At 38.1% G+C, this 9858-nt stretch overlaps 1 protein-coding gene across 1 annotated transcript; it reads left to right on the top strand.

The window, feature by feature from the left end:
• Positions 1–1913: 1913 nt before the first annotated feature.
• Positions 1914–8996, top strand: LOC117091055 (olfactory receptor 6C3). The gene is made up of 2 exons (XM_033223532.1): positions 1914–1981; positions 8129–8996. The coding sequence occupies exons 1-2, from the start codon at positions 1914–1916 to the stop codon at positions 8994–8996; spliced, it is 936 nt and encodes a 311-aa protein (XP_033079423.1).
• The last annotated feature ends 862 nt before the right edge of the window (positions 8997–9858 follow it).

The raw sequence follows: 9858 nt of genomic DNA, 5'->3' as shown, positions 1-9858 counted from the left end.
TCTCAAAAAGATGATTAAATATCAATTAGATTGTGCTCTAGTTTTGTAAGAAAATGGATGTCATAGCTATTTTTATTACTCATGAAATATTAAATATGCATAAAATATTAATTGCAATTAATGGAAGTAAATATTTCACAGAAGACAATATTTGAGGTCCTCTGTGGGCTAAAAGATGAACTTAACTGCTCTCAAGGGAGATCGACTACAGATAAGAGTTAGGAGGCTACTGAGAAATCCAAAGGCGGCTTCCCGAAATCTCTCATGGTCTATAATACAGCAGAGATGTGGCCTGGATTTTGCTTTGTTCCCAGATCAAATCTTTTGAGGTCAAAACAAATAAACTTGAAATGATTTAGACATAAGTATGACCAGAGGGAAGCCAGATACCAGAATCTAACTCATAATATCCAATGTGTCACATATTTATCTGTTTTCTCTTTAAATGTTTTTTTCTTTTTTGAACTTCCAGCTCAACATTATTGAAGAGGAATAAATTTTTTTTAACTACTAGTTCAACATTATTGAAGAGGAATATAATGTGTTTCCACATCTTCCGAAAGTTTCTGGCATTTCATTTTTGTTTCCTGAAGTATTTCCTTTAAACCATTATAAAATAGAGAAAAACATAAAATAAAATTTGGTAAGAGTGAACTTTGGTAGTGTCCAGAAGAGAAGCAATAATTTTACATTCTATCCATCATAGCAGAAATTTGACAATCTAAAATATGGAGGACACAACTATTAGGATTTTAGCAGACCACATCTATAGAATACCAGCAGTGCTTGAATAGCTGGAAATTAACTGACTAGGTTCGAATGAATGTGAGAGGGTTTCCTATACAATTCTGGATATCTTTATGAATGAATGGTTGCATAAGGATGAATGGTCTTATGTGGGACAAAATTTACTAGGAAATAAAACTTTTTTCCATAAAGCTCTGAAAGGAAGATGTTCAAATGGAAGATGCACTAAGTTATAATCCAAGTGAGAGAACTGCTGAGATCTAAGGCAAGTAGTTACTTTTCCAATTTATGCTTCAGAGCAAAATGAAAAATAGATAAATACCACATGTTCCCTTAAGCTCAAAATTAAAAATGTCTGTATGTATAATATGTACACACATTTCTTGTGAGCATAGAAGACATCAAACATTAAAGATTTTGATGGAATTATAAGACAAACTAATAAATAAGTGAACATGTTCCCTATTTGTTAAGTAAAATAATTACATTATTTATTCTATCTTATAGTAAATATAAATCATATAGAGGATGTTCTAGTATCTTGACAATTAGACCAAAATATTAATATTAAAAATAAAATGAATAAATGAAATAACATTATTAAAATAAAAATATGTTTTATTTGCTAAAAATCTTTAATTTATTTCTCATATCATAAAAAGAATAATGGCTTATTAACAATCTTGTAATTTTCACTTTTATCTTTTGATGGAATTAAGAGCAACCATTTTGTATTTAGGTGGTAATATCCTTTAATGTATACATCATGGAAAAAAAGAAAAATGTATGTTTCTTGTGATTGTTTCAACAAAAAGATAATGATATTTTGCATTAATGGGACTCAAAGCAGGAATTAGACATTTTATTAGCTGTTTCTCAGTGATGCGGCTTATTGTATGAAAATATCCTAACTTCTGCTAGATTTAAAGTAAGAGAACCAGTAAATAGGCTGGCCATAGAAAAAAAATTAAAACATAATGCAAAAAAGATAGTCAAAATAAAACTGCCATAGACTGTAGAAGATTTTTAGAATTGTATTAATGACGCTTATATGGATCATGATGAATTATATCTCTTATCTATTTTTCCTTAATTGTCATTCTACCAAAATATCTTTAAAAGAACAAAAAGGAGAGTAGAGGAGGAAGAGAGAGAAAGGAAGCGACATGAACTACACAATGGTCACAGAATTTGTCCTCCTGGGCCTTTCTGATGATCCTGACCTTCAGATTGTTATTTTTCTTTTTTTTTTTTTTTTTTATTGAATCACACTATATACACGATTATGTAGTTATCTTTCTTTTTTTTTTTTTTTTTATTATACTTTAAGTTCTAGGGTACATGTGCATAACGTTTATATCATGTATAACTCCCCAAAGCAATCCCTCCCTCCTCCCCCCTCCCCATGATAGGCCCCAGTGTGTGATGTTCCCCTTCCCGAGTCCAAGTGATCTCATTGTTCAGTTCCCACCTATGAGTGAGAACATGCGGTGTTTGGTTTCTCTTCTTGTGATAGTTTGCTAAGAATGATGGTTTCCAGCTGCATCCATGTCCCTACAAAGGACGCAAACTCATCCTTTTTGATGGCTGCATAGTATTCCATGGTGTATATGTGCCACATTTTCTTAATCCAGTCTGTCACAGATGGACATTTGGGTTGATTCCAAGTCTTTGCTATTGTGAATAGTGCCGCAATAAACATACGTGTGCATGTGTCTTTGTAGTAGAGTAATTTATAATCCTTTGGGTATATACCCAGTAGTGGGATGGCTGGGTCATATGGTACATCTAGTTCTAGATCCTTGAGGAATCGCCATACTGTTTTCCATAATGGTTGAACTAGTTTACAATCCCACCAACAGTGTAAAAGTGTTCCTATTTCTCCACATCCTCTCCAACATCTATTGTTTCCTGACTTCTTAATGATTGCCATTCTAACTGGTGTGAGATGGTATCTCATTGTGGTTTTGATTTGCATTTCTCTGATGGCGAGTGATGACGAGCATTTTTTCATGTGTCTGTTGGCTGTATGGATGTCTTCTTTTGAGAAATGTCTGTTCATATCCTTTCCCCACTTTTTGATGGGGTTGTTTGTTTTTTTCTTGTATATTTGTTTGAGTTCTTTGTAGATTCTGGATATTAGCCCTTTGTCAGATGAGTAGGTTGCAAAAATTTTCTCCCATTCTGTAGGTTGCCTGTTCACTCTGATGGTAGTTTCTTTTGCTGTGCAAAAGCTCTTTAGTTTAATGAGATCCCATTTGTCAATTTTGGCTTTTGCTGCCGTTGCTTTTGGTGTTTTAGACATGAAGTCCTTGCCCATGCCTATGTCCTGAATGGTACTACCTAGATTTTCTTCTAGGGTTTTTATGGTATTAGGTCTAACATTTAAGTCTCTAATCCATCTTGAATTAATTTTCGTATAAGGGGTAAGGAAAGGATCCAGTTTCAGCTTTCTACTTGTGGCTAGCCAATTTTCCCAGCACCATTTATTAATAGGGAATCCTTTCCCCATTTCTTGTTTTTGTCAGGTTTGTCAAAGATCAGATGGCTGTAGATGTGTGGTATTATTTCTGAGGACTCTGTTCTGTTCCACTGGTCTATTTCTCTGTTGTGGTACCAGTACCATGCTGTTTTGGTTACTGTAGCCTTGTAGTATAGTTTGAAGTCAGGTAGCGTGACGCCTCCAGCTTTGTCCTTTTGACTAGGATTGTCTTGGCAATGCGGGCTCTTTTTTGGTTCCATATGAACTTTAAAGCAGTTTTTTCCAATTCTGTGAAGAAAGTCATTGGTAGCTTGATGGGGATGGCATTGAATCTATAAATAACCTTGGGCAGTATGGCCATTTTCACGATATTGATTCTTCCTATCCATGAGCATGGTATGTTCTTCCATTTGTTTGTGTCCTCTTTGATTTCACTGAGCAGTGGTTTGTAGTTCTCCTTGAAGAGGTCCTTTACATCCCTTGTAAGCTGGATTCCTAGGTATTTTATTCTCTTTGAAGCAATTGTGAATGGAAGTTCATTCTTGATTGGCTCTCTGCTTGTCTGTTACTGGTGTATAAGAATGCTTGTGATTTTTGCACATTAATTTTGTATCCTGAGACTTTGCTGAAGTTGCTTATCAGCTTAAGGAGATTTTGGGCTGAGACGATGGGGTTTTCTAAATATACAATCATGTCATCTGCAAACAGGGACAATTTGACTTCTTTTCCTAACTGGATACCCTTGATTTCTTTCTCTTGCCTGATTGCCCTAGCCAGAACTTCCAACACTATGTTGAATAGGAGTGGTGAGAGAGGGCATCCCTGTCTTGTGCCAGTTTTCAAAGGGAATTTTTCCAGTTTTTGCCCATTCAGTATGATATTAGCTGTGGGTTTGTCGTAAATAGCTCTTATTATTTTGAGGTACGTTCCATCAATACCGAATTTATTGAGCGTTTTTAGCATAAAGGGCTGTTGAATTTTGTCAAAAGCCTTTTCTGCATCTATTGAGATAATCATGTGGTTTTGTCTTTGGTTCTGTTTATATGCTGGATTACGTTTATTGATTTGCGAATGTTGAACCAGCCTTGCATCCCAGGGATGAAGCCCACTTGATCATGGTGGATAAGCTTTTTGATGTGCTGCTGAATCCGGTTTGCCAGTATTTTATTGAGAATTTTTGCATCGATGTTCATCAGGGATATTGGTCTAAAATTCTCTTTTTTTGTTGTGTCTCTGCCAGGCTTTGGTATCAGGATGATGTTGGCCTCATAAAATGAGTTAGGGAGGATTCCCTCTTTTTCTATTGATTGGAATAGTTTCAGAAGGAATGGTACCAGCTCCTCCTTGTACCTCTGGTAGAATTCAGCTGTGAATCCATCTGGTCCTGGACTTTTTTTGGTGGGTAGGCTATAATTGTTGCCTCAATTTCAGAGCCTGTTATTGGTCTATTCAGGGATTCAACTTCTTCCTGGTTCAGTCTTGGGAGAGTGTAAGTGTCCAGGAAATTATCCATTTCTTCTAGATTTTCTAGTTGATTTGCGTAGAGGCATTTATAGTATTCTCTGATGGTTGTTTGTATTTCTGTGGGGTCGGTGGTGATATCCCCTTTATCATTTTTTATTGCGTCTATTTGATTCCTCTCTCTTTTCTTCTTTATTAGTCTTGCTAGCGGTCTGTCAATTTTGTTGATCTTTTCAAAAAACCAACTCCTGGATTCATTGATTTTTTGGAGGGTTTTTGTGACTCTATCTCCTTCAGTTCTGCTCTGATCTTAGTTATTTCTTGCCTTCTGCTAGCTTTTGAATGTGTTTGCTCTTGCCTCTCTAGTTCTTTTAATTGTGATGTTAAAGTGTCAATTTTAGATCTTTCCTGCTTTCTCTTGTGGGCATTTAGTGCTATAAATTTCCCTCTACACACTGCTTTAAATGTGTCCCAGAGATTCTGGTATGTTGTATCTTTGTTCTCATTGGTTTCAAAGAACATCTTTATTTCTGCTTTCATTTCGTTATGTACCCAGTAGTCATTCAGGAGCAGGTTGTTCAGTTTCCATGTAGTGAGCGGTTTTGATTGAGTTTCTTAGTCCTGAGTTCTAGTTTGATTGCACTGTGGTCTGAGAGACAGTTTGTTATAATTTCTGTTCTTGTACATTTGCTGAGGAGTGCTTTACTTCCAATTATGTGGTCAATTTTGGAATAAGTGCGATGTGGTGCTGAGAAGAATGTATATTCTGTTGATTTGGGGTGGAGAGTTCTATAGATGTCTATTAGGTCCGCTTGGTGCAGAGATGAGTTCAATTCCTGGATATCCTTGTTAACTTTCTGTCTCGTTGATCTGTCTAATGTTGACAGTGGAGTGTTGAAATCTCCCATTATTATTGTATGGGAGTCTAAGTCTCTTTGTAGGTCTCTAAGGACTTGCTTTATGAATCTGGGTGCTCCTGTATTGGGTGCATATATATTTAGGAGAGTTAGCTCTTCCTGTTGAATTGATCCCTTTACCATTATGTAATGGCCTTCTTTGTCTCTTTTGATCTTTGATGGTTTAAAGTCTGTTTTATCAGAGACTAGGATTGCAACCCCTGCTTTTTTTTGTTCTCCATTTGCTTGGTAGATCTTTCTCCATCCCTTTATTTTGAGCCTATGTATGTCTCTGCGTGTGAGATGGGTCTCCTGAATACAGCAGACTGATGGGTCTTGACTCTTTATCCAGTTTGCCAGTCTGTGTCTTTTCATTGGAGCATTTAGTCCATTTACATTTAAGGTTAATATTGTTATGTGTGAACTTGATCCTGTCATTATGATATTAACTGGTTATTTTGCTTGTTAGTTGATGCAGTTTCTTCCTAGCCTCGATGGTCTTTACATTTTGGCATGTTTTTGCAATGGCTGGTACCGGTTGTTCCTTTCCATGTTTAGGGCTTCCTTCAGGGTCTCTTGTAAGGCAGGCCTGGTGGTGACAAAATCTCTAAGCATTTGCTTATCTGTAAAGGATTTTATTTCTCCTTCACTGATGAAACTTAGTTTGGCTGGATATGAAATTCTGGGTTGAAAATTCTTTTCTTTAAGAACGTTGAATATTGGCCCCCACTCTCTTCTGGCTTGTAGAGTTTCTGCCGAGAGATCTGCTGTTAGTCTGATGGGCTTCCCTTTGTGGGTAACCCGACCTTTCTCTCTGGCTGCCCTTAAGATTTTTTCCTTCATTTCAACTTTGGTGAATCTGGCAATTATGTGTCTTGGAGTTGCTCTTCTGGAGGAGTATCTTGTGGCGTTCTCTGTATTTCCTGAATTTGAATGTTGGCCTGCCCTACTAGGTTGGGGAAGTTCTCCTGGATGATATCCTGAAGAGTGTTTTCCAACTTGGTTCCATTTTCCCCCTCACTTTCAGGCACCCCAATCAGACGTAGATTTGGTCTTTTTACATAATCCCATACTTCTTGCAGGCTTTGTTCATTTCTTTTTCTTCTTTTTCTTTTGGTTTCTCTTCTCGCTTCATTTCATTCATTTGATCCTCAATCGCTGATACTCTTTCTTCCAGTTGATCGAGTCGGTTACTGAAGCTTGTGCATTTGTCACGTATTTCTCGTGTCATGGTTTTCATCTCTGTCATTTCGTTTATGATCTTCTCTGCATTAATTAGTCTAGCTGTCAATTCTTCCACTTTTTTTCAAGATTTTTAGTTTCTTTGCGCTGGGTACGTAATTCCTCCTTTAGCTCTGAGAAGTTTGATGGACTGAAGCCTTCTTCTCTCATCTCGTCAAAGTCATTCTCTGACCAGCTTTGATCCGTTGCTGGCGATGGGCTGCGCTCCTTTGCAGGGGGAGATGCGCTCTTATTTTTTGAATTTCCAGCTTTTCTGCCCTGCTTTTTCCCCATCTTTGTGGTTTTATCTGTCTCTGGTCTTTGATGATGGTGACGTACTGATGGGGTTTTGGTATAGGTGTCCTTCCTGTTTGATAGTTTTCCGTCTGACAGTCAGAAGGACTGTCTGTTGGTCTGTTGGAGATTGCTTGAGGTCCACTCCAGACCCTGTTTGCCTGGGTATCAGCAGCAGAGGTTGCCAAAGATAGAATATTGCTGAGCAGCGAGTGTACCTGTCTGATTCTTCCTTTGGAAGTTTCCTCTCAGGGATGACTCCACCCTGTGAGGTGTGGGGTGTCAGACTGCCCCTAGTGGGGGATGTCTCCCAGCTAGGCTACTCAGGGGTCAGGGACCCACCTGAGCAGGCAGTCTGTCCGTTCTCGGATCTCAACCTCCGCGTTGGAGATCCACGGCTCTCCCCAAAGCTGTCAGACAGAGTCGTTCGCCTCTGCACCGCCCCCGCTGCTTTCCCTATTGGACCTCAGCTGTGGGCTGTCCCCAGAGGTGGAGTCTACAGAGACAGGCAGGTTCCTTGAGCTGCTGTGAGCTCCACCCAGTTCGAGCTTCCAGCGGCTTTGTTTACCTACTTAAGCCTCAGCAATGGCGGGCGCCCCTCCCCCAGCCTCGCTGCTGCCTTGCGTATAGATCGCAGCAGACGGCTGTGTTAGCAGTGAGGGAGGCTTCGTGGGCGTGGGACCCTCCCGGCCAGGTGTGGGATATATTCTCCTGGTGTGCCTGTTTCCTTAAAGCACAGTATTGGGGTGGGAGTTACGCGATTTTCCAGGTGTTATGTGTCTCAGTTCCCCTGGCTAGGAAAACGGATTTCCTTCCCCCTTGCGCTTCCAGGTGAGGCGATGCCTCGCCCTGCTTCAGCTCTCGCTGGTCAGGCTGCAGCAGCTGACCAGTACCGATTGTCCGGCACTCCCTAGAGAGATGACCCCAGTACCTCAGTTGAAAATGCAGAAATCACCGGTCTTCTGTGTTACTCGCGCTGGGAGTTGGAGACTGGAGCTGTTCCTATTCGGCCATCTTGCTCCGCCCCTATTTTTCTCTTTTTATTTATCACATATATATTAAGTGTTACCGGAAACCTGACTATCATCACCCTGACCTTTGTGGACTCCCATCTGCAGACACCTATGTATTTCTTCCTCCGGAACTTCTCTTTCTTAGAAATCTCATTTACAACTGTATGCATCCCCAGATTTCTGGGGGCAATTATCACCAGGAATAAGACTATTTCCTATAACAACTGTGCAGCCCAACTCTTTTTCTTTATATTCATGGGGGTGACAGAATTTTACATATTAACTGCCATGTCCTATGACCGCTATGTTGCCATCTGCAAGCCCCTTCATTACACAACCATCATGAACAGGAAACTCTGCACCCTACTTGTGTTGTGTGCCTGGCTAAGTGGGTTTCTGACCATTTTCCCACCCCTTATGCTTCTCCTCCAGCTGGATTACTGTGCTTCCAACGCCATTGATCACTTTGCATGTGACTATTTTCCCCTCTTACAACTATCTTGTTCAGATACATGGCTCCTAGAAGTAATTGGTTTTTACTTTGCTTTGGTTACTTTGCTGTTCACTTTGGCATTAGTGATTTTATCTTACATGTACATTATCAGGACCATTTTAAGAATCCCATCTGCCAGTCAAAGAAAAAAGGCTTTCTCCACTTGTTCCTCTCACATGATTGTCATTTCCATTTCTTATGGGAGCTGTATATTCATGTATGCTAATCCATCTGCAAAAGAAAAGGCATCATTGACAAAAGGAGTAGCTGTTCTCAATACATCCATTGCCCCCATGCTGAACCCTTTCATTTACACTCTGAGAAACCAGCAAGTAAAACAAGCCTTCAAAAATGTGGTCCATAAAGTTGTGTTTTATGCAAAAAAATGAATGTTTGGTCAAAGAGCCCTATAAAAAAACAATTAAGCAAAATTTTGAAATTTCTCAATATCTCTGTAAGTATCCTTGCTCTCCTAGTTTCTTTATATGCTGCATTATAGTTAATATTATATTTTCCCAGTCCATTTCTTCCACTTCTATACAAGTTTCTCAACTGCATTGTTTAATGGCTTACTGGAAAAAAAGTAAAATTTATTTTCCTTACAAAATTGTCTGGAAATTATATATATTTATTTAAAACTCAACTTGTGTATGATTTTATAGTAAAGTAATTTTACTATAGTAATTTTAATTCTGTATATCACTTCCTTAAAGTCCTCATGTCGTACTTCAAATGTAGTTTCAAACTTTAATTTCTTCTGTATTTTCAACACAAATATTGATAATGTCATAACATTTTTAGACCCTACATGTTCTCTATCATGTTCACTAAATTCAGTGCCTGGAGGTACTATGCTCTGTTGCATTGTACTTTAAATGTAGAGATTTATTTCATGAAATTTAGTGCATGCCACTTTTATTTTCTTTGTAAATTAAGTTCCTTATTTAAAATACAAGAATAAATTTTAAAAGCACCATAATTTTTTAATTATACAAATATCAATTCAATTATTAATCATTAGGCTTGAGGTATAAGTCACTGATAAATGGTTGGACTATAGGAGAATTCCATCTTCAAATGTTCATTTTACTTCCATGGTCTCCCAAATGATGTTGGTAAAAAAACTTTAGGTCTAGCACACTTCATTTATAAATTTGTATACTGCTGTAACTTACAAAGTAAAATGTAAAAAATAGATTTCAAATAATTGTAAAATAATGAAAACTTTAATTTTATAGATTTTGACATATT

The sequence above is a fragment of the Trachypithecus francoisi genome, unplaced genomic scaffold (assembly GCF_009764315.1).
Source record: "Trachypithecus francoisi isolate TF-2019V2 unplaced genomic scaffold, Tfra_2.0 Lachesis_group11, whole genome shotgun sequence".
Taxonomy (NCBI): Eukaryota; Metazoa; Chordata; class Mammalia; order Primates; family Cercopithecidae; genus Trachypithecus; species Trachypithecus francoisi.
Note: the sequence above shows the minus strand (reverse complement) of the source record. Positions and strands in the feature narration are given on the sequence as shown.